The 25,096-nt window shown below is 40.5% G+C and overlaps 1 protein-coding gene across 1 annotated transcript in view; it reads left to right on the forward strand.

Annotated features, from left to right (window-relative positions):
- Nucleotides 1–24,795, forward strand: part of LOC122562424 — a 61,794-nt gene extending 36,999 nt beyond the window's left edge. Inside the window, exon 5 of the mRNA XM_043715281.1 lies at nucleotides 24,375–24,795. Coding sequence (XP_043571216.1) covers nucleotides 24,375–24,576 — 202 coding nt within the window. The 3' untranslated portion in view covers nucleotides 24,577–24,795. The remainder of the gene's footprint in view (nucleotides 1–24,374) is intronic.
- Nucleotides 24,796–25,096: the final 301 nt, after the last annotated feature.

A 25,096-nucleotide genomic window follows, 5' to 3' on the forward strand; every position in this document is an offset into this window, starting at 1 on the left:
CGATAAAGAAAATTTTCTTGAACACATTTAACAAATTTCTCACCATCCAGACATTAACACTATCGCAGTCCTGGTCAATGTTTGGAAAGTTAAAATCTCAATATTTGTTCATCAATTTCCCTCTGACTTCTGGGGGCCTAGAGTACAATCCTGTCAAGGTAATCATGCCTTTCTTATTTCTAATGTTAACCCTTATATTTTCACTGGACGATCCCTCAGAAGTGTCCTCTCTAATTACAGTAATGTCTTCCTTAATCAAAAACAGCACCCCCGTTTCTCTCTCGCCTCCCACCCTATCCTTTCTATAGCATCTAAAATCCAGAACTTTGAGCTGCCAGCCCTGTCCTTCACTTAGCCTCCAACTTTCTGCAATAATGTATCCAAACTCTATTTCCCATATCCCAACATGTTCCATTTTCTGATCCCCCATCACCTCTGTCTGTCTATTTGGCAATGCCAAATGCTCATCCTTGTTTTGAAATCCCTCCATGATGCTGCCCTCCACATCTCTTTAACTTTTTTCAGTCCAACAACGATCTTCTCAAAATTCTACACTTTTTCCATTCTGGCCTCGTCAGTATTTCTGATTTTAATGACTCCATTATTTCGAAATGTGCCCTCAGGTACTTAAGCGTAAACTCTGTAATTCCTTTCCTTCTGACTCTCTGTTCTCTTCTATTAACTATCTCCATTCCTCTTTGACCACTCTTTTTGCTATTTAGATTAGATTTTTTTTTAGATTACATTACATTACAGCGTGGAAACAGGCCCTTCGGCCCAACAAGTCCACACCGACCCGCCGAAGCGAAACCCACCCATAACCCTAACCTAACACTATGGGCAATTTAGTATGGCCAATTCACCTGGCCCTGCACATCTTTGGACTGTGGGAGGAAACCGGAGCACCCGGAGGAAACCCACGCAGACACGGGGAGAACGTGCAAACTCCACACAGTCAGTCGCTTGAGGCGGGAATTGAACCCGGGTCTCTGATGCTGTGAGGCAGCAGTGCTAATCACTGTGCCACCGTGCTGCCCACGGTGTAATATTTGTTGTAATATTTTCTCATGTGGAATGATGTCAGAATTTATTTAATAATGCTACTGTGTAATATCTCATATTTAAAATACTGCAGGGATTACATAAATGCAACTTGTTGGTCATTAAGTGGAAGCCCCAGGATGTGTTCTTTTAAAATGGCATCCATGAACTGTGCAAAAGCAAAGAACTAATTTTAGAAAATGGCATGATATTCACATTCAGTGTCAGAAAACAAGCAAATCAAATTTACTTTTTAATGTTTACTTTTGAACATTGGAAAGGTTTCTTCAGTTCCTGTTTTTACAGTTCTATTCAGTAACCTTTTTATTAATTTTCTCCACAAAGTCTTCTGCATTTTTGTGCATCCGATTTTTTTTCTTCACATTGATTTTCTCCACGTTTTAATGTTTAAAGGAACGCTTCAGAAAGATGAAGTGGTTTTCATTTGGCAAAATAAATTATTTTAAGAGCCTTTCACTATAAGCAAGCCTTTAATATCTTCCTGGTTATGCAAGTTATATTCATGTCTTTCCCAAAGGTAGTTGAGGAAGGTATAGGGTTTTTTGGCATTCTAAGGATAACAAGTTCACAGATCTATAGAAAATATTTGGAGGTCAAATAGATGGAGTAGGAATTGCAGCAATAGCAGTCTGATGATGCCATTTACTGCTTGGAATATCGCATTCTACTGAGCTTTCGTACTCCGCAGTGCACCAAGCATGTGATGCTGAATATGCTTGGGCAATGTATTGATTCTAGACTGGTTGTTTCCCCAGGAGAATGATTGATAGATAGAGATCCCCATGTGCAGCATATTCTGGTGCACCCACAATGGACACCAAGTTAGGTGGCATCACAAATAATGTAGATTCAAGCAGAAAGTTGTAAATAGACATTGATTGATTAAGGGAGTGGACAAAACTGAGGGTCTTCGTAGCGAAATGCGAGGTCATCTAGCTTAGACCTAAGAGAGTTCAAAGTATGTTCTAAACAGTGAGTGTGAGAATATTGGTGTGTTTTATATTTAATTTCTGATAAAGACAAACAATAATGTAGGCAGAAACAAAAACAGAAATTGCTGTAAAGGCTGAGCAGGTGTGGCATCACCTCTGGAGAGAAATCAGGTCGAGTGACCTTCCCTCAGAACTGGTGACTTGGGTTCAGGTACAAAGTTCTTTGAAGTTTGCAACACATATAGGCAGGGTGCTTAAAAAGGCATTTAGTACCCTTCCCTCCCTTGCTCAGTCCTTTGAGTATAGGAATTGGGACGTCATGTTGAGGTTGTACAGGATGTTGGTGAGGCCTCTTCTGGAGTACTGTGTCCAGTTCTGGTCACCCAGTTATAGGAAGGATATTATTAAACTGGAAAGGGTTTAGAAGAGATTTGCCAGGATGTTGCTGGGTGTGGAAGGTTTGAGTCATAAAGAAAGGCTGGATAGGCTGTGACTTCTTTCACTGGACTGTAGGAGGTTGAGAGACAACCTTATAGAAGTTTATAAAATAATGCGGAGTATAGATAGAGTTAATGCTAGTTGTCTTTTCCCTAGGATCGGGGATTTCAAGACTAGGTAGCACACTTTTAAGGTGAGAGGAGAGAGATTCAAGACATGGGGGTAAATCTTTTACACCGTGGGTGATTTGTGTGTGCAATGAACTTTCTGAGGAAGTTGTGGATTTGGGTAAAATTACAGCGTTTAAAAAACTCTTGGTATATGAATAGGAAAGGTTTGGAGGGATATGGGCTAGGATCAGGCAGGTGGGACTAGTTTAGTTTGAAATTATGTTCAGCATGGACTAATTGGACCAAAGTGTCTGTGTCTGTGCTATAAGACTCTATGACTCTATATTACTGTCTCTATTTGTATGAATTCTGTAATAGGCAAAGGACAGAGCCTGCAGGAAGCTAGGAACTGACAAACATCAGAGATATTTGGAAATCCAACTGAGAAAATCATTTAAGAGAAGCAGCTAGATGCAATGAATTAGTAAGTAATCTAATCACCGAATGATACCATGTAGGAGACTTTTTAGCCCAGCATATTGTTTTGTTAGATTCAACCACTGCTTTGCTCTTTCCCCAAAGCTTTTTTCTTTCCTTCAAATATTTATTCAATTCTCTTTTGAATGTTACTATTTACTATTTTGTCCTGTCCCCTCTGGTTCTTTTAGGAGAAAGTGAGGACTGCAGATGCTGGAGATCAGTGTCGAGAGTGTGGTGCTGGAAAAGCACAGCAGGTCAGGCAGCATCCAAGGAGCAGGAGAATTGATGTTTCGGGCAAGAGCCCTTCATCGGGAATGAGGCTAAGACTCTGGCTTTTTTGTCAATCCCCTACATTCTGCATCATCTACCTAGCATGACTGGGAGAATGCAGAGAGGCCATTCAGAACAGAACAAGCTGTGAGGAGAAGTGGGAGGAAGGGGGCATTAGTCTAGATGGCATTTTTTTGCTTAGATTAAACATGAAGGACTGCTTCAAATTAGATACCAATAACTGCACCCGAATTTCCTTACTCACTGTGGTCTCTACCTTCCCTATGTCACTGACAATCACATTGCTATCTTGGGCATGTTGAAAAATAAAGGCAACAAGATAAACGAGCTAAGTGCAATCTAAAGGACAATCATGCCGTATTGCATTGAAACTTAAACATTTTTTTTTGCCTGCCTTAATGCTCCTGTGTCATACTGCCCTGTTGGCTACAGCATGGATGCTGGGAGACTGAAAGGGAGCCGTCAAGTTATTGTGGTCTCAGAATGCCCAGTTTCATCGACATCATTCCAGCATTAGTGGCAGTAGTCTGGGCAGCCGGATCAGCTTACAGGCAACAGCAAAGTGGCAGGAGTGCAAGTGTTGATGTTGTAACCTAAAGAAAAGATAGTAAATTTGTATTCCCTGCAGCCACTGTAATTCCAAAGGGTGGGTGGGAGGGTGTCATTCGATCCTAGTAATCAATTAGAAGATTGATGTGGTACCTTGCAATCCACTTTGAAACTGGTATCTACATCCACAGTGTGACTCAGCTGCCATCTCTGACTTCTGGTGAAATCTTCACTGGGGGTCAAGTTAGCAGCTAGATACTGCTTCATAAGTGAGCCCAATGCAGTTGACCACCATATTGATGTTATATGGGGACTCCAAGGCCATCACAAACCACTGCAGTGTATCATTCATGACTCCTCAGATACTGAAGCAGGTGGTATCCAGATGTGCCAAGATCTGGACAACATCCAGGCTTGGGCTGATAAGTAGCAAAAAAAAATTCATGTAGCACAGATGCCAGGCAATGATCACCTCAAACAAGAGAAAATATGCCCATTTCCCCTTCATAATGGTGTGACCATTGCTGAGTTCCTCACTATCAACATCCTGAGTTTACCATTGACCAGAAGCTGAACTGGACTAGCATATAAACACAGTGGCTACAAGAGCCAATCGAGAGACTGGGTTTTCTGTGAAGGGTGACTTACCTTCTGTCTCCCCAGTACCTGCTTGCTGTTTATCTACCAGGCAGGAATACTCTCCACTCACCTGAATCAGTTCCAACTCCATTAAATCTCAAGAAGTTCCACACCACCCAGGACAAAACAGTCCACTTGTTTGGCACCTAATTCACTCCTTCCATCACATGTGCACAGTAGCAGCAGTGTGTACCTCCAGAAGATGCACTGTAGCATTTCACCCATGTGTCATTGTGTCCTATAAGAGAGGGAACTGCATTAATGGATATGTTGCAGTCAGATTGAATGATATAATTTCCATGGTTAAAAGGACTGTGGTCTGTGAAATCTGTTTAATGTGGGGATGAGGTTTACATTGGTAGAGTTTGGTGCAATGTATGATTCCTAGATCTGAGGTCTAATCATTAAAGTTATTGATCGTTGAGTAATAGGCATGTGGTGAATTGCCGTGTGTCCAAGACTGGTTTTGTAGTTGATAAGATCTGACTTTGGAAGGTGCCTTCATTGACTTACATATGAGATTGTTGACATCTCTGCAATGCTGCATACAGATCGCTGGGGTGAAATACCTTGTATAGATGCCACTGCAGCCATCCATTCCCCTTGCTGTTTGAGCTTGTGTCTGGACAGCTTCTTGGCCCCAAGTGGATATAGAAAACATATTCTACTTTCCATCTTCTCCAGCATAGCCTCCATTGCAGAATATGGCAACATTAGAATGTGCTGTATTCCAGATTGTACAATTCTAGATTATTTCCCAGATCGGATTCACTTCCTGCAAAGTCAGCACCTTCTCCAACCTCATCTTCTCCCTGCCTGAAGCAGTGCTTGGAAGTTCCAATTTTGAAGACCCTGTGCAGCCAATAAACTGTACTGTTTGCTTACATCATTCGTAGTAATAATCAGACAGCATTACATTAGCTTGATTCCTGCATGTTGAGAACATGAAGGAGTAATAGCGCATTATGTCTGTGCCCCTTTTGTGGACTGTGAATTAGCCCTCGGTATTTTAGTTTTCCAATATACGCAATTGGAAAGGTATTTGAAAAAATATTCTGGCAAAAGTTAATGAATAAGTGTTTCTTAATTGATTGGTCGGTGGAAATGCTGATATTTTATCATCACTTCAGCAGTTTAAAATGTGCAGTTAATAGATCTAGCAATAAAGCAAAGCTTTGGCTGAGACAACACTATAGCTCTTTCAATTTTGTCCGTGTTTTCTTGAGGTCAACCAAGTTGTGGTTGTGCTCCTACTCCCCTTCCAGAATCAGTTTTAGTTTTAATTTTTCTGTCGCAGTTGCTGGGTTTAGAAGCTGCAGAACACCTCCCACTGTTACTCTCTCTCTTTCTCTCTGAGTTTTCTCTTGATGTTTTTCCACATGGAGTGGAGAATTGCCTGTGAGACAATCTAGTTTAATGAATTTGCATTTGTCGAGGATGTGTTTATGGAATGTTACTGTATTGGAACATTTACTGTTTAGTAGTTAAATAATCCATTATTCAGTTAAGTTTTCCAGTAAAGTTATTTCTTTTGTTGTATTTTAACTAAAGTATATGAATAAAGTGTGTTTTGCTTCAAGACTGATAGTTTGACCAATTGAATTGCATCTAAAATAGGAAAAAGTTAGGGTCTAGGCTACCTTATTAATATATTTTGAGTGGGTTTGGTCTGGTTCACAACAGCTGGTAGAACAATAAGTTGGAACTCTTGTTCAATTTTCCCATTCTGCCAAGCTGTCACTTTCCCATTAGACCATTGGAAAGAAAATTGTTCACTTACAAGCTTCTTAATGGCTAATTTGAGAGAGACACAGATAATTGATCTGCCTGCTAGCGGACAAAGCCAAATGATGCAGCTATATGATCATTCATGTGACATGCTGGAGAATGGCAGAAAACGGGTAGAACACGGAGAAATCTAAAGTCAGTAGGTGCAGACCAAACTCCATCAAGACCATCTCCAGAGGAACACTGCTGAGCACATTCTTAATAGACCTGCTAATATTGCATCTTACAAGTTACCAGCATCCTGATGTCATGTCCCAGAGTAGCCCAGCTATAACAAGAACAAGGTGACAGTCCAGACTTTTTTAAAAATCAAAACACATTCAAGCAGTCACGCTTGTTTGTCCTGATGGAAGTCATTCATTTAGCTCTTTAGTTTATTAATGTATAGACAGTTTATATTTGTATATACATTTTGTGCACGGTGGCACATTGGTTAGCACTGCTGCCTCACAGCGCCAGAGACCCGGGTTCAATTCCCGCCTCAGGCAATTGACTGTGTGGAGTTTGCACATTCTCCCCGTGTCTGCGTGGGTTTCCTCCCACAGTCCAAAGATGTGCAGGTCAGGTGAATTGGCCATGCTAAATCGCCCATAGTGTTAGGTGAAGAGGTAAATGTAGGGGTATGGGTGGGTTGCGCTTCGGCAGGTCGGTGTGGACTTGTTGGGCCGAAGTGGCTGTTTCCACACTGTAAGTAATCTAATCTACTAGGACTGGCTTCACAATTCCATACTAGAATTCATCATTAAATTGCAGGAATCTAATATATAAATAGATTGTGTCAAAAATATGAAAATCTTTCATAAAGATCCAATATAATGTATTGATTGACTAAGTGTGAGGTAAAAAGGGTACACAAAAACATGAGCAGCAACTGATTACGTGGAAAGTGCCCAACCAATTATTTCAGACATTGAATTAAACTCCGATAGTGAACCTCAAGCAGAATTTCAAAATGAGATTGTTTTTCTGTGTTTTGGTTTTGCTGCTTTTTATTTTTGGTAATGGGCAGCAAGTGACAATTGGGTGCTTTGGAGCAGCTTATATTTACTTTTGGATATTTTTCTGTCATGCATGAATCAGCACTTTAATTCAGTGGGAGTTATGGGAAAAGGATCTTGGTCCACTGGGATTCCATGTTTTATCTCAGCTGAGTTTGTTTTGCAACTCCATAATCCAATTGTGTAGCATCCCAATGGAAAGCACTCTTCTCCTCCAACTTGCTTCTATTTTACTTTTTAAATTTTCCAACTTCTCTTTATGTCTTCTGTCCATCAACCATTGTTTCCTGGCCAAGTTGACCTGAACTGCTTTTGCACGCAATGGAATTTTATCCGGTTTGCAGAATTTTGTAATAACATCTATAAAACTTATAGACATGTGCCATAGTCTTGCGCGCAGACAACTGCCTCCTTTAACTTCATCCTTGATCTCCATAGACATCTCCATTAGCTTTCTAAGCAACTAGGTTAAAACCTTTCTGTTGTATCCTTTGCTTTTGATCCTTCGAATAAGTGTTTGCTTTTTGAGTAATCCTTTTTCGTTTCCTTAAAATACACCTCTTAAACCAAAATCTTTCAACACGGTGGCTCAGTGGTTAGTACTGCTGCCTCACAGCACCAGGGTCCTGGGTTCGATTCCCGCCTGTCTGTGTGGAGTTTGCACATTCTCCCCATGTCTGCGTGGGTTTCCTCCAGGTGCTCCGGTTTCCTCCCACAATCTAAAGATGTGCAGGTCAGATGAATTAGCCATGCTAAATTGTCCATAGTGCTAGGTGTGTTAGTCAGGGGTAAATATAGGGTAGGGGAATGGGTTTGGGTGGGTTTCTCTTTGGAGGGGCGGTATGGACTTGTTGGGCTGAAGGGCCTGTTTCCACACTGTAGAGAATCTAATCTAATCTAATCTAATCAACCAGTAAATTAAATGAGGAGAAATGACATAAAGTTGGCTTGTTTTCCCTGGAATATGGAAGATTAAGAAGTGTCTTGATTGAGATCTTTAGGATTTTGAAGTGAACTGGTTAGGTAAGTTGGGAGAAACCTTGTCTGCTCACAGGGGAATCTTGGGAATGTTAGGAAACATTTCTTCACTCAAAGGGCCATAGACGTATGGAACTTTCCCACAAAAAGCAGTAAATCCTAGTGCATTAATCATTTTAAATCTGTGATTAATAGAGTTTTGCTGGCAAAGGATATTAAGAGGTATGGAGCCAAGGCAGGAGAATGGAGCTAAGCATTTGAGAAGATCTCATTGGATAGTAGCAAGGGGCTGAATGATCTATTCTTGTCCTTCTGCTAAGAGTTCCAAAGCATGTCGCTAGCCTTCCCATGTATGTGTCATTTGGGTGATGCCTTGGCCGTGCTTGTGAACTTATTTTCAAAAACTACACTATATTTGGAAAAATCCTGTTGGGGTGGAGCCGAACTTTGCGCCTGCACGCTATCACATTGCAGCAAGTTGCATTAACCATCATGTAACAATATGTTGTTTAAGAATGCACAATAGGCTGTGTGCTTTTTAGCAAAGCTAATTCCCTGTTTCATAAGAAACCTCAACAGGTATCATTCTTGGTAGTGAACAAGGAATGGACTTTGAGCTCATAAGTGATTGCAGGATTCTGATAGGTGAACTCTGAATTCTTAAACTTAACCCCTTCATGGAATTTTATGGCATGTGATAGGTATGAGCTCACTACCATCTCACTTTGTCATTAGCAACAATAGACCAGTCTACTTTTCTCATAAGCCTTGAAACTGTTTTATTTTAGAGGTCTGTCTTTAGGAGTGAAAATTACGATGAAAGTGAGCTTGAAAGTACCTTCAGTGAATAAGGTGAGTGTGTACCTCATGGTAAACTGTTAAAATGCGTAAATAAGAGTATCAGTAGGTCAGCTGTATAAGGCTGTGCAAGCCACGTGGGCCAGAGAGATAGCAGTTTTAATCCAATTAGTACTTTAACTGATCCCAAATGGGATGGTGTTTAGTGGAGAGTGAGGGGAAATGCATGAGGGAAGCAGCAGCAAGTTTAAGTGTAGGGATCTCTCCATCTTGGTCTACTAGTGTAGAGAAACATACAGTTTACAGGTCTAACAATAAGAGATTCTTGTCTTGAACAAGCAGTTTATTGCATGTTGACAACCAGTTACAAGTCACATTGTTGTGACTGAAATTATTATAGAGGCAATAAGTTAGATCTTATTCCTTCCTTACTCCCTAATCCTAAACTGTTTTGCACACAAGCCCATATGACATCATCATCATCATAATAGATGGTGCATTGGATATTCTCAGTCAGTTTCATATCCATATCCAGTATATCCATCCTTCCATATCCATTAACAGGATACCCATAGTCCTAGGAAAACTGAAGTTGGTGAGAATTGGGAGGGAGGCACTTTCTGCTGTTTGGAGTTGCACCTGGCTCAAAGGAAGATGCTTGTGGTTGTGGGTGGTCAGTTGTCTCAGCTCTAGAGCACTTCTGCAGGACTGCATCAGAGTAGCAACCTGCACCTAACCGTCTTAAGCTGTTTCATCTTCCCTCCATCATTAGGTTTGCTGCTGATTGTACAATGTACAGCACTGTTTGCAATTTCTCAAATACTGAAGCAGCCCATGTCCGAATGCAGCAAGACCAAGACAATATCAGGGTTCGGCCTGACAAGTGGTCAATAACATTTGCAACACACAAATGTGAAACAATGGCCAAAAGTAGAGAATCTAACCATTGTCCCTTGACATTTAATGCATTACAGCTTAGCGTTAAATTCAAATAACCCTAGTGAGTTTGACCTTCCTATGTAAATTGCACCCAAGTCTCTTTCCCCTACTAGCAAAATGGAATCTGCTGGAAATGGAGGGCAGCACTTCTGCATCTATGTCCCACTGCTATTTTTAAAGGACCATGGAATCTTCTTACTTCTGTGAAAATCCGCTTTCAGTTCTTGGTACACTGCACAGCGATCACGTATTATTCATTAGTTCTTTTAAACTGATTTAGGTAAAATTTTGAGTGAGCTGCAGTGCTTCAGAAGATCAAGTAAATGGAACATTGATTGATAGATATGGACGTTTTAGCAACAGAGTTCAGTGCCAAATGCAATTAACTGTTGCACTGACCACCCTATGTGTCAGTGATTTTTTAAAAATACCTATTATCAAGTGAGTTTTAGCTCTGATTGCTGTTACCAAAGTTTGCAATTACTTACAGTGCAGAGTACAGTCCTTTTTTTCAAGAACTTGCATTTATGTAGTGCCTTGTTTAACCTTATGATACCCTGAGGACTCTACTACTAGTGAAGTACCTTTGAAATGTAGTCATTGCTGTAATGTGGGAAACGTGGCAGTCAATTTACTCCCAGTGTCATGTCACAAACATCAACATCATATTGACCAGATAATTTGCTTACATAATGCTGTTTGATGGGGAGATCTCTACTCTTCTAAATGTTGTTCTTTGATCTTTCACATCTGCCCCTCAGGAAATATGGGCTTGATGTAATCCACAAGATGGCATGTCTAGAAGTTCAGAACTCCCTCGGTACTGTAGTGGAACATTAGCCTAGATTTTGTGCTCAAGCCTTTAAGTGATCCTTAAACTCACAACTTTCTGTCTCACAGGTGAGAGTGCTACCACTCAATTGTAGCTGAAATCATAATACTGCACTAGCAAATAGCAACGCAGAATGCTGCCCTGAATGTAGGTGAATAATCCTGGAGGAGTGCTGATGGAAACTATCTTTAGCTTTATCCCATGGGGTGGAAGTGGATAACAGCAACTTGTGCCCATGAATTTGAACTTGACTAGGATCTGATTGCTTGTCCCATTTAGACTGTGCATGCCCTAGATAGAATTGAAATGTGGTGAAATGCTGAGAGGTATCACACAACAGACTGTCTTGAGCTTTTGTATAGCTAATACTGATCTGATAGTTACACACAGAAGACGTTTTGCTAATCTGACTTGAATATATTGCCCTCCCTAGATGAATGAAGAGACATCTACTTACATCTCTGAATTAGGTGGTTTATTGAGTTACAAACTGATCAACATCACTGGGAAGCAGGCAGGGGAAATGAGGTTTAAAAGAAGTCAAAAGATAGATACTGTCTATTTTACACTGTTGTTGCTACATCGCCACCTTTCCCTGTTTTTTAAAATTAATTCCACTGCAATGTTTGGTACATGCTGCAGGTCAATTGCTCAATGATAGGCTGTAGATCTGACAATGTGCAGTGTGTCTGGTTCTACAACATCTAACCCCACTGTCTTTTATCCAAAGGACTGCATTTTGACACTTTAATGAACTTGTCACTTGTCTGTCACTGAAAGTAGTTTGACAGGAATCCTGAATGGTTAATCCTTCTTCTGTCAATTAGAGGCAATGGTGTGTCATTCATCATATTTAAAGTAGTAGTGCAGGAAATGCAGACTATACACAGTTTCATCGCAAGACAGACTATATGTTCCCTATAATTATTCTGCTACAGAGCAGTACAGAGTGTATGGGCGTGTGAGTTGGTACGTGTAGTCAATCTCTTTCCATTGCCACAATGCTTGCTTGCTAATACATGGAAAAAAACACTGTCTCTAGTGTTTCATTATTACAGTATTTCTATTGTTATCAAGCGGCTTGATCCATTAGTGGCCTATTAATTATTTAAGCAAGGGTTTTGCCTTGTCAGTGCTTGAGTTGTCTTTAAGTGACAATTCACAGAATATTCATTGACTTTCTCTTCATGTAATGCTGAAACCATGAGATTTGCAATTGTTAGACCCTAAACATTAAGCACGTGCCACCAATCTAATTGGAAATTCTTGTGCAATGTTCATCAAATGGTCTACGTTTGCGAGACGCCTTAACAAGTTATGGCATTAATACCTGACTAGTTAGTTTGCCAAGATTTTGCACTGCAGTGGTCAGTCCACTACTGTTAACTTGGTTCAGTGTTGGTCACCAAACCACAATGAGTTTATGTGTAAAATAGCAAGAGTGGGTCAGTTGACTACATGACTAGAGAGTGGTGCAAAATCATGCCATTGATGGTCATTTAATCCCCATATCAGCTAAGGTTGTTTAACAAGGCCTACTTTCTTGCTTAGCCCCATGCTTGATGCAGAGTGGTGCCTGTTACTTTTATAACCGGGACCCTCTGTGTTACAGCATTCTATAGTCTGTCTGTTTCCATTTAAATGCTGTGTTCTGTTCATCCTGCCAAAGTGGACAACCTCACATTTCAAAATTATATTCCATCTGCTAAATTTTTGCTTCGTCATCTATTACTTTATGAACTCTTTGTATCCTCCTCAAATGTTCCTTGCCTACTATCTTTGTATGACTGAAAAAAAGTTTAGTTTCAGTCAGTCCCTTCCTCCAAGTTATGAATGTAGACCTTTAATCATTGGGGCCCAGCTCTGTTGGTTGTGGGATTCCACTACTTGCAGTTTGTCAAATTGAAAATGACCCAATCAAACCAATTTTCTGTTTCCTGTTGGTTAGCTAATCCTCTATATGCAATACTATATCAGTCCCAATACTATGAGCTGTTATCTTGTGCACTATTTTTTGATGTGACATCTGACTGAATGCCTTTTAGAAAACCCTTTATCCAACCTCTTTGTTATACCCTCAAAGAGCGCTAATAAATTTGTCAAACGCAATTTTCCTTTCATAAAACTACATTGACTATTACTGATTGTATTATAATTTTCCTCATATCCAGCTACCATTTCTTAATAATGGGTTCTAGTATTATCTCAATGTCAGATGTTAGGCTACTTAGCCAAGGCTTCCTGTTTCCTGTCCCCTTCATTTTTGAGTAGGGGTGTTTCATTTGTGGTTTTTCCATTTTGCTGGGATCTTCCTAGAAGGGCGCATGAATTCAGATTTTTGGATCATTGGAATCGCTCCTTGGGTAGAAGAGGCCTATACAAGAGGGACAGCTTGCACTTGTACAGGAATAAGCTTCAATATCCTGGTGGGGAGATATGCTGGAACTACTCAGGGGTGGTTTTAAACTAGTCTGACAGGGGGTGGGAACCGAAGCAGCAGGGAGACAAGAGAGAAGGTTGAGGCTGGTACACAAATTAGAGACAGCAAGTTAAATAGTCAAAGCAGGCAAGAGCACGGCAGAGAACAAGGAAAGACTGATAATTAAACTGCATTCATTTCAACACAAGAGGTAAGGCAGATGAACTCAGGGTGTGAATGAAAACATGGGACTGGGATATCAGGAGGGAGGGAGGGTCAGGACTGACAGCTCAATTTTCCGGAGTATAGGTACTATAGGAAAGACAGCAGGGGAGGCAAGAGAGGAAGAGGATTGGCGTTTTTGATTAGAGAAATCATCATGGTAGTACTTGGAGAGGATAATCTTAGGGAACCATCTATTGAAGCTACGTGGGTAGAACTGAGAAGTAAGAAGGGGGTGATCACTTTGATGGCATTATACTATAGGCCCCCCCCCTCCCCCCCAAAAGTCAGTAGAAAATTAAAGAGCAAGTATGTAGGGAAATCGCAGATAGCTATGAGAATAGTAGGCTAATAATAGTAGGGGATTTTAACTGTCCAAACTTAGATTGGGACTATCATAGTGTTAAGGGCTTGTGTTCAAGAAAACGTTCTCAATCAATATATAGATGGCCTTACTAGAGAAGGGACAAAACTTGAACTCCACTTGGGAAAAATAAGGCAGGGCAAGTGACTGAGGTGTTAGTGGAGAAGCATGTTAGGACCACTGACCATTATATTAGTTTTAAAATAGTTATGGAAAAGGACAGGCATGGTCCACAAGTCAAAGTTCTAAATTGGGGTAAGGCCAATTTTGATGGTATTAGATAGGAACTTTCAAAAGTTGATTTGGGGAGTTGTTCAGGTAAATGGACATCTGGAAAGTGGAAGGCTTTCAAAAGTGAGATTATGAGAGTAGAGAGACAGAATGTTCTTTTTAGTGTGAAGGGCAAGGCTAGCATAAGTAGAGACACTGGATGACCAGAGGAATTGAGGTTCTGGTCAAAATAAAGAAGGAAGCATATGTTAGGTGTAGAAAATTGGGATGAAGTGAATCCCCTGAGGGGTATAGGCTTGTAGAAGTACGTTTCAGAGAGAAATCAGGAGGGCAAAAAGGGGACATGAGATAGTTTTAGTAGGTAAGGTTAAGAAGAATCCAAAGAGATTCTGCAAGTATATGAAGTCCAAAAGAGTAACTAGGGAGACAATAGGGCTCCTTAAAGATCAACAGGCCATCTATGGAACCACAGGAGATGGGTGAGATCCGAAACAAATATCGCATCAGTATTTACTGTGGAGAAAGATATGGAAGCTAGGAAACTCGGGAAGATAAATAGTGATGTCTTGAAAAGAGTCCACATTACAGAAGAGGATGTGCTGAAGGCCTGAAAATGCATAAAGGTAGATAAATCCCCATGACCTGATCAAGTGAATCCCAGGACATGGTCGTTGTGGCTATCCCTCGAGGTCGGGGATGATGGTATTTGTTCTGTTGATCTATTTACAGGCTCTCAGGTGGCTTTTGAGTCCAATCCTGGCTTTGAAAGTTCTTCTGCATTCAGGACAAGTAGTACCAGATGGCAGATTGGGCTTTGGTTGTTGCTGCCTCAATTTCCATTTACTTCTCTTTAATGCACATCTGTTGGCTTCGAAAGTTGCTGGTCCTTCTCAGATGATGGTGTGTCCTTGGCATTGGTTTCCCAATTATTGATGTCAATGTTACATTTCTTCATGTTGGCTTTTAAAACACCTTTGAATCTCTTCTGTTGTCTGCCTGTTTTACGTTTGCCTTCTTTAAGCTGCGAGTAGAAGGTTTGTTTTGGCAGACATTTGTCTTTCATCCAAACAACATGACCGCTCCATCTTAGTTGGTTTTTGATGATGTAGGCTTCAGTGCTTGTTGTTTTTGCTTTATTCAGCATGCTGATATTGGTTTTTCTATCTTCCCAACTGATATTCAAGATGTTTCAAAGGCAGCATTGATAGAACTTTTCAAGTGCCTTCAGATGTCGTTGGTATGTTTTCCAAGTATCTGATGCATACAGGCTTGTTGGGATCACCACTGACATTTTGGTGCCTGTCCGGATGTCGCAATCATGAAAGATTCTTGTTTGGAGACGTCCAAAAGTTTTTCCAGCGCATTTAAGACTATGTTGGATCTCGTCATTAAAGTCGATATTGGAGGAGAGGTGACGGAAGTATGGAAGGTGGTCCACGTTTTCTAGGGTTGTTTCGCCGAGTTGAATTGATTGTTCTATCTGATTTGTCTCAGTTGGTGATGGTTGATAGATGATCTGAGTCTTCTTGGAATTGATGGTAAGTCCAAGTTTCATGCATGCACAGTTGAAGGCAGTCAGAGTCTTTCTCAGAGAGCTGCAACATGGTTGTCATCTGCGTATTGGAAATCGATGAAGGAACAAGATTGAAAAGTCAGCCATCTGTTCTGTAGACGATTTTAATTGCTGGGGTAGGTCATCCTTGATTATGTGGATGACCTTTGCAGTAAAGATGGTGAACAACGTTGGGGCGATCACGCATCCCTGTTTTACTCCTGATCTACTTGTAAAGACTCACAGATACTGTTGCTGACCATAAGTGTGGCAAGCGTGTCATCATGGAGGAGTCTCAGGATTTGAATGTACTTTTCAGGACATCCAGAGGTGGATGGGACATCCTATAGGAGTTCCCTTGATACCAAGTCAAAGGCTTTTGTGAGGTCAATGAATGCCATATACAAAGGTTGAAGTTGTTCCCAACATTTTTATTGTGGTTCTTGCATAGTGAAGATCATGTCGATTGTTCCACGTGATGATCTAAAACCGGCTTGTGTATCTGGAAGAATCTTTTCGGCTAAAGACTTGAGCTAATTGTTCATGGTGGGTGAGGATCTTTCCTGCTGTTGGTAACAGGGAATTTCCACAATAGTTTCCGTGTTCAGATTGATCGCCTTTCCTTTTGTAGATGGTAATGATTGTTGAGTCTCTAAAGTCTGCTGGTACATCTCCATTTATCCAGATCTTGATCTGTCAGCTTCTGAAGTAGGCTGTTTCAATTGGCAAAACCTACTCATGGATCCTCAGTTGTTCAGGATCGAGGCCTTTCCAGAAAAAAGTGTATTGATCTTAGTATTCCTTTAGTTTCCCTTCTCCAGGTCTGCGGGTCTGTCTCACAGCAACTCATGTAGCTGTTCAATCAAAGTTGAATTTTTGGACTTCCCTGGCAACAAAAGCAGTTCTCCTCTCTGGCCAGTCTGAGTTTGGGTTAACCATCAGAGTTTGTATATTCCTGGTTCCAAGTTTCATAATTTAATTTCTCAATGTTTTTCGACTGCATAATGGTGATCCCTCTAGATATGACTTTCCAGACAGAATAGGGTGAAGCAGCCTATTTTTAGGTCACCTTTTCTAGCCCCCTCCCGTTCAGGGTGAGCAGAGTGGATCCTAAATAGGGCTGCTCAGACATGAATACTGCAATCGAAACTTTCCTGCTTCTGTCCAAAGGTTGAGTGACTGAATGCAGTATTCATTGCTTTTGTGCTGCTTCTTAACTACAGAGGAACCTCAATTATCCGGCATTCGATTATCCGAATTTCGGATTATCTTGCAAGATTGCAAGTTCCTGATGCTTGTCTAAACTATGTTATCCGGCATTCGATTAACCGAACGAAACTTTCCCGGCCTATGTCCTTCGGATAATTGAGGTTCCTCTGTAGTAGCTTCTGGCCATCACATCGCCTGCTCCCGTCACCCTCCTCCAGTCGCCAAAAGACTTGAAGAAGTAGCCCACAGAGCGAAGATGCCTGTGCGTGTATTTGTCTAACGTGTACTTGATGTTGCACTCCAAGAAGCACATGATACTTCACAAATCAACCAACTGATTCCAATGGCGTGGAGACCAGGACGATCGGAGCTGATGGATTTGTTGCAGCCTTCATCTGCCTTCACAGCTGTTGAGTTCAAAGTAATTTCGTCCACCTGTTCCACATTTGATGTCTTGGTTGGATTGTTCTTTGTCAGGGACCTCCCCCTCGACCTTACCACCATGGTTGACCCTACCAGGAGCATAGCTTCAGATGGCATTGCTCACAAGATCTCAGGCTTCTCCACTACGACAAGGTGACAATCCACGGAGAGCTTGTAGGACGTTGTGGGAAACTAGGCAAGAAACTGTGGGGCCCCTAGCAGAGATACTTGTAGCATCGACAGCCACATGTGAGGTGTCAGAAGACTGGAGGGCAGCTAATGTTGTGCCATTATTTAAGAACTTTGCAAGCAAACACCTAGGAACTACAGACCGGTGAGCCCAACATCAGTGGTGGGTACACTTTTGGAGGAGGTTCTGAGAGACAAGATTTACATGCATTTGGAAAGGCTGGGACTGATTAGGTATAGTCAACTTACTTTATGCCAAAATCATATCTCACAAACTTGAGTTTTTTGAAGTGGTGATCAATAAGATAGATGAAGGCAGACAATATCTACAGGGACTTCAGTAAGGCCTTCAACCATTCTGCATTGTAGACTGGTTAGTAAGGTTAGATCACATGAGACCTAGTGAGAACTAGCCAATTGGATACAAAATTGGCTTGGCAGTAGGAGACAGAGGGTGGTGGTAGAGGATTGTTGTTCAGACTAGTGGCCTGTGACCAGTGGTGTGCCACAAGGATTGGTGCTGGGTCTATTGTTGTTCGTCATTTATATAAGATTTGGATGAGAATAAAGGAAACATGATTAATAAGTTTGTGGATGATACCTAAATTGGTGGTACAATGGACAGCAAGGAAGACTATCCAAGCCTACAATGAGATCCTGATCAACTAGGCTTAGTGGGCTGAGGAATGGCAGATGAAGTTTAATTTAGATAAATACAATGTTGGATTTTGGTAAGACAAACCAGAGCAGGATTTAAACAGTTAAAGGTAGGGCCCTGGGGCGTATTGTCAAACAGAGAGACCTAGAGGTGCAGGTTCATAGTTCCTTGAAAATAGCATGATAGGTAAACAGGGTGGTGAAGAAGGTATTTGGAATGCTTGCCTTAGTCGGTCAAGAGCATTGAGTACAGGAGTTGGGACATCACGGTATGACTGTAGAAAACTTTAGTAAGGCCACATTTGGAATACTGCATACAATTCTGGTTGCCTTACTATAGGAAGGTTGTTATTAAACTGGAAAGGGTGCAAAAAAGTTTGCAAGGATTTTACCAAGCCTGGAGAGTTTGAGTTAATAAGGAGAGGCTGGATTGACTGGGACTTTTTTCCCTGGAGTGTAGGAGGCTGAAGGGTGGCCTGATAGAAGTCTATAAAATCATGAGGGGCATAGATAAGGTGAGTAGGCAAAGTTGTTTTCCCCAGGAAGTCCAAAACTAGAGGGCATTGGTTTGGGGTGAGAGGGGAAAGATTTAAAAGGGACCTAAGGGGCAACTTTTTCATACAGTGTGTGATGCATATATGGAATGAGCTACCAGAGGAATTGGTAGTGGCAAATACAATTACAATATTTAAAAGGCATTTGGGCAGGTACATGGATGGGAAAGTTTTAGAGGAAGATGAGCCAGACGCAGGCATACGGTACTTGTTCAGTCAACCTGGATGAATTGGGCTGAAGGGTCTGTTTCCGTGCTGTATGACTTTATGACTATGACTCTATAAATCTAGGGAACTTTGAATGTTTACACTAACTACATCCAGTCTCTGCAGCCACTTCTTTTAAGATCTTACAATGAAGACTAACAGCTCAAGGGGCCTTTAGTTCCATCAATTTTCTCAGTACATTTTCTTGAATGATTGTGATTATTTAAACCATAATATGATAAAATGTCAGGGCAGTAGGCCATTGAGACTGCTCTCTGAATGAGATCATGGCTGATCTGGTCATCTTCAACTCCACTTTTCTACCTTTGTCCCAACATCTCTATAACCCTTGATTCCCTTACTGAATAAATATTTCTCAGCCTTCAATATACTTAAAGTTGCTTCTTCCATTTTTTCTCTTGATTTCAGATTATTCCTTTTATACATTTCCTGTCTTCTACTGTGAAAACAGATCCAAAGTACTTGTTCAAAGTCTATTTCCTTCCTCCCCATGATTATTTCCATAATCTCATTCTCTAAGGGATCAATATTTACTTCAACGACTTATACTTTTCTAAATAATTAAAAGCTTTTACTGTTTTATACTTTTTGCTAGTTTGCTGTTATCTTCTAATTTCTCCATCAATTGATTTTTGTCATCCTTTGCTGGTTTCTGAAATGTTCCTAATCTTCTAACCTAGCAGTAACTTTCATGATTCGGAGATGCCACTGGGGTGTACAAAGTTAAAAATCACACAACACCAGGTTATAGTCCAACAGGTTTAATTGGAAGCACACTAGCTTTCGGAGCAACGCTCCTTCATCAGGTGATTGTGGAGGGCTCGATCGTAACACAGAATTTATAGCAAAAATTTACAGTGCTGATGTAACTGAAATTATACATTGAAAAATTGATTGTCTGTTAAGCCTTTCATCTGTTAGAATACAGTGATAGTTTCACTTCTTTCATGTGTAAATCACAAAACCCTTTTTTTAAAAAGAAACATATCTATTTCTTTCTTGTATCTGTTGGTTGAATCTCCCTCCTTTCTGCCTTACTTTCTATTCATCCATTAGATAAGGGTGTCACTGTCTAGGCCATTATTTATTACTCATCCTTAGTTGCCCAGAGAACAGTTAAGAGTCAACCGCATTACTGCAGTCGCATGTAGTCCAGATCAGATAAGGACGGCAGTTTCTTTCATTAGTGAGCCAGTGCGATTTTGTTTTTTTTAATAAATTTTATTTTTGTTTCCTCCCTTTTTTTTCCCCCCCCAATAATCAGCAATAGTGTCATGGCCATCGCCGAACCTATTTCCAGATTTTTATTGAAATTCAAACTCTACCATCTATTATGGTGGGATTCCAACCCAGAGCCCCAAGGCATTACCAGGTTCTCTTGGATTAATACTGGAAATGTGTTGCTGGAAAAGCGCAGCAGGTCAGGCAGCATCCAGGGAACAGGAGAATCGACGTTTTGGGCATAAGCCCTTCTTCAGGAAGGGCTCTTGGATTAATAGTCCAGTGGTACTACCACTAGGCCACTGCCTTCACCTTCCCCCTCCTTAAGTAGAGCTCCTGGAGGCAAGAAAGCTAAGAGATCAGCAATAGATATTTTACCCATAAACAAATTATATTCCTATATAAAATGTATATACCTATATAATTGACATATTGAATCATTAGGTGGTTGTTTGTGACCAGAGCAGATTTTTCGGTGTTGTAGACCTCATTGACTCTGAAGCATAAATGCTTCCAGTTCCTCTTTTGTTGCTGCTTTGATATGGTCCTTAAATATCTCTCTGACCTTATTTTTTTTCATTTTCCCTTGTTTTATTTGTTTCATCGCATTTTATGTCAGACTCTTGATCCCATCCATTGATGCTACTGTTATACATAAATCCCTGATTTCCCCTGTTTTATATCCAATCCTGATCCTACTATCTGAATCCTACTCTGCTCCTGTTAAGACCATAAGAAATAGGAACGAGATTACACGATTTGGCCTCCTTGAGCCTGCTTCACCATTCAGTTGGATCACGCTAATCCAACTACCTCATGTCTACTTTCCTGCCTTTTCCCTGTAACTTGATTCCCCTACTGTCAAGAATTTATCTATCTCAGCCTTAAATGCACACAAAGAATTCCAAAGACACTCCACCTTCTGAGAGAAGAAGTTGTTCCTCATCTCAGTCTTATTTTTATGTTCCTTTATCCTGGACTATGCCCTCTGGTACTCGACTCTCCCATGTGGGGAAACGTTCTCTCAGCATTTACCCTGTCAAGCCCATTAAGAATCTGTGATGTTGTGATGAGATCACCTCTCATTCTTGTAACCTGCAGTGAGTAGAATCCCAATCTGTTTAATCTTTGCTCATAAAACAAGCCCCCCATACCAAGAATCATTCTAGTGAAAATTCTCTAAACTGCATCCAATGAAATGATATATTTCCTTAAATAAGGGAACCAAAACTGTTCACAGTATTCCACGTGTTCTTACCAGCACCTTGTACAGTTGCAGTGAGACTTCCCTATTCTTAAACTCCAATCCCTTTGAAATGAGAGCCAACATGCCATTAGTTTTCCTGATTACACATTGCACTTGTGTGCTAGCTTTGAGTTTTATGCACAAATATCTCCAAATCCCTCTTTGTCAATCTGCTTTCTGCAGTTAGTCTCTTTAAACAATATTCTGTTCTTTGTTCTCCCTTCCAAAATGAACAATTTCACATTTTACCACATTTGCCAATGTTTTTCTCCCTTAATTAATCTATCATTATATCTTTTTAAACTGCTGGTAACCCTCTCACAACCCGTTTTTCCACCTTTTTTTGTCATCTGCAAATGTGGCTACAGAACATAGATCCTGCATAGAGAAGAAATCTTGTTCGAACCTGTGCATAAAAATGTTGGCATATTGGGGTGCAAATTTGGTCCCCATGGCTGTTCCGTGTGTCTGGATGAAGAATTGGTTGTCAAAGGTGTCCGAGGATAAAGCGATGAGTTGTAGGATGGTGTTTGGAGACTGGCAGTTGTTGGTGTTGAGTACTGAGGCTGTTGCCGCGATGACATCATTGTGGGGGATGCTGGTGTAGAGTGCGGAAACATCCATTGTGACGAGGAATGCTCCCGGTTCGACTGGTCCATGGGTGCTGAGTTTCTGTAAGAAATCCATAGTGTCGCGACAGAAGCTGGGGATCCCCTGTACAATAGGTTTCAAGATGCCTTCCACATAGCCAGAGAGATTCACACATAGGGTCCCATTTCCCGACACGATGGGACGTCCCAGTGTGTTGGCTTTGTGTACCTTTGGAAGGCAGTAAAAGTCACCTACACAAGAAGTACGTGGGATGAGGGCACGTAGGGAGCTCTGAAGGACTGGATCCAATGTTCTGATCAGTGTGTTTAATTCTCGGGTATGTTCTTTGGTCGGATCAGCTGGTAGTTGCCTGTAGTGTAGTAACTTTCAAAGCACTTTATGACTTATTTTTCAATCTAACACTGTTTCTAACATCCTTGATTAGCCATGCATGGTACTTCCATCTCATAGAGGCTTTTATTTTCTCACTGGAATAAATCTTTAAAAGGAGTGATGAAAAAGCTCCTTAAATGTCTATCATTTCTTCTCTGCTGTCTTTTGTTTTTAACTGATTTTTCTGTTCTCTTTGGCCATTCCATCTTTGTACCCTTGTAATTGCCTTTATTTAAGTTTAAGACTCTCATTTCAAATCACCATTTCCCTCCCTAGGACTACATCTGAAAATTCCATCACTCTTCCCAAGAGGATCCTCGATTACGAGGTCATTAGTAAATTCTGTCTTATTCCACATTATCAGGATTAAGATAGCCTATTCCTTGTTTGTTGCCAAATGTATTATTCTATGCACCCTACGTATTCATCTTCCAGACAAACTGTATCAATTTGGTTTGTCCAGTCTTTATGAAGATTAAAATCACACATGGTAATTGCAATATCCTTCTCAGAAATCACCTTTTTTTACAATTTACATTCTGTCCCACAGTGTAACCACTGTTAGTGGGCCTATAAACTACTCTCCCAGTGAGTTATTTTCTTTGTTATTGCACAATGCATGGTGGCTCAGTAGTTAGCACTGCTGCCTCACAGCCCCAGGGACCCGTATTCGATTTCAGCCTCGGGCGTCTGTCTGTGTGGAGTTTGCACATTCTCCCCATGTCTGCGTAGGTTTCACCGAGTGCTCCAGTTTCTTCCCACAATCCAAAGATGTGTAGGTTAGGTGAATTGGCCTTGCTAAATTGCCCATAGTGTTCTGGAACATGTAGGTTAGGTGCATTGGTCAAAGGTAAATATAGGATAATAGGGTAGGGGAATGGGTCTCGGTGGGTTACACCAACAAGGTCGGTGTGGACTTGTTGGGCCCAATGGCCTGTTTCCACACTGTAGTGATTCTGTGAAAATAATTCTATGTGTTGATCTTCTAAACCAAGATCATTTCTCACTCCTAGATCCATCCTTTATTAACAGAGCTACCCCACTGCTTAGTTTCTTTCTTTCTGTCCTTTCAAATGTCAACTACTCAAATATTCAGGTCCAGACTCAGTATTCAAGGAACCATATCTCTCCAATGTCTACCCTCTCTTATTGATGCTTTCTATTTGATCTGATAATTAATCTGACTTGTTATGAATACTCTGCGTGTTTTAATTTTGAGTTTTTAAATTTTTTTAACTACTTTTCTCTGCTCTGATCTCATCTCCTGGTGCGCTTTAATGTTTATACACTTTCCTGCTGCTTGTCACTCTCTGGTAATCATTAACCATTCTGCTAGCCTGTACTATTACCCTCCCTTTAATTTTCCAAATCTCCTCTCATGTGAATGCTTCCATACCAACCCCCACCTCATTATTTAGGTTACCGTTCTCCCTACAACCCTAGTTGTACAATTGCCCACGACACTGGTTTCAGCAGAGTTCAGGTGAGGCCCATCACTGTTCAGTTCACTTGATATATCAATACCAAAGGAGGAAAGGTACTCTTAAATCACCTTACAAGTAATAAGAACTTTATTTTTCAAATGGGAATAAGCTATCTTTTTTTAGAAGCTATTGAGAAAGGTAATTAACCTATTTTGAACTGTGCTAATTATATTAGGTATGAGTAAACCACCTGTAGTTTTCCAAATAGAGAATGAAAGAATCCAGATGAAACAGTTGACATGCAGACACAACTTGGGACCCATACATTCAGTTCTTAATTTTAAATTTCTGATTCACATTCAATTGTCTCTATATATCATGGAAACTAGCTGACCAAACTTGTTACACTCATATTAAAACTTTGCCCACTGTCCGATTTACTTTCTGGAATTGTGAGAAAGGAAGTACCCAGCAAGCACAAACAGACAGTCATAACATCCTAGTGGGTTTCTGACCAATGATTAGATTGAGCATGCTGAGATTTTACTAAAAATTTCATATTACAATGCAAAGGCATTTTTTTTGTCATTTATTGTGCCAAATTGCTTGACTTGCAGATTGAGAAATGAAACAGTTTTTGGCAATTCAGATGGCTTTGAAACTCGAATCGCCCTCAATGAATTGAAGAGGAAATGCCCACATAAACCAAGTGGCAATAACATGATGACAGGAAAGAAAATGCAGCAGACGGGAAATACATGTTTGATCAAATTTAGAAGATTGATTTTGCTATTTTACTTCATATTTTCATTTAAATAAAATTAAATCTCAGTATGCTCAAAAACTCTGGACCATGTATAACATTTAACTAATTGAAGAGAATGTATTGCTTAGTCTAATTTCAGTTAAGATTGTTATCCCAAATTATACAACTTTGCAAAAAAAAAGAGATCTTTGTTGATAATATAGCCTGCTGATCACCAGAGAAGGTCATTTACAGAAATTACAATAAATCTGTTGAGTGAGAAAACTGTAAAACATCTCTCCTCTGTTTGCTATGTTACTACTCTAACTGTATAAAAAGTGTTTGACCTTTTTATCAGAAATATTAAAAATAGTTCACTCCTTGAAAACAAATGTTTGTGCCTGAAATTTGGCACTGGCTGCATAAGGCAAATGGCAGTAATTTTATTGAATCACGATAGAAGAATCACTCACAGAGGATTGACTTGTTTGTTTTACTGTAAGTGCAAGAAGCTAAGGTAGTATTTTAGTCTTTATTGCTGTGATCTTACTGTCTCCAACTGGATCCAACTTGTCTTGCATTCAATATAGCTCA

Source organism: Chiloscyllium plagiosum, chromosome 25 (assembly GCF_004010195.1).
Source record: "Chiloscyllium plagiosum isolate BGI_BamShark_2017 chromosome 25, ASM401019v2, whole genome shotgun sequence".
NCBI lineage: Eukaryota > Metazoa > Chordata > Chondrichthyes > Orectolobiformes > Hemiscylliidae > Chiloscyllium > Chiloscyllium plagiosum.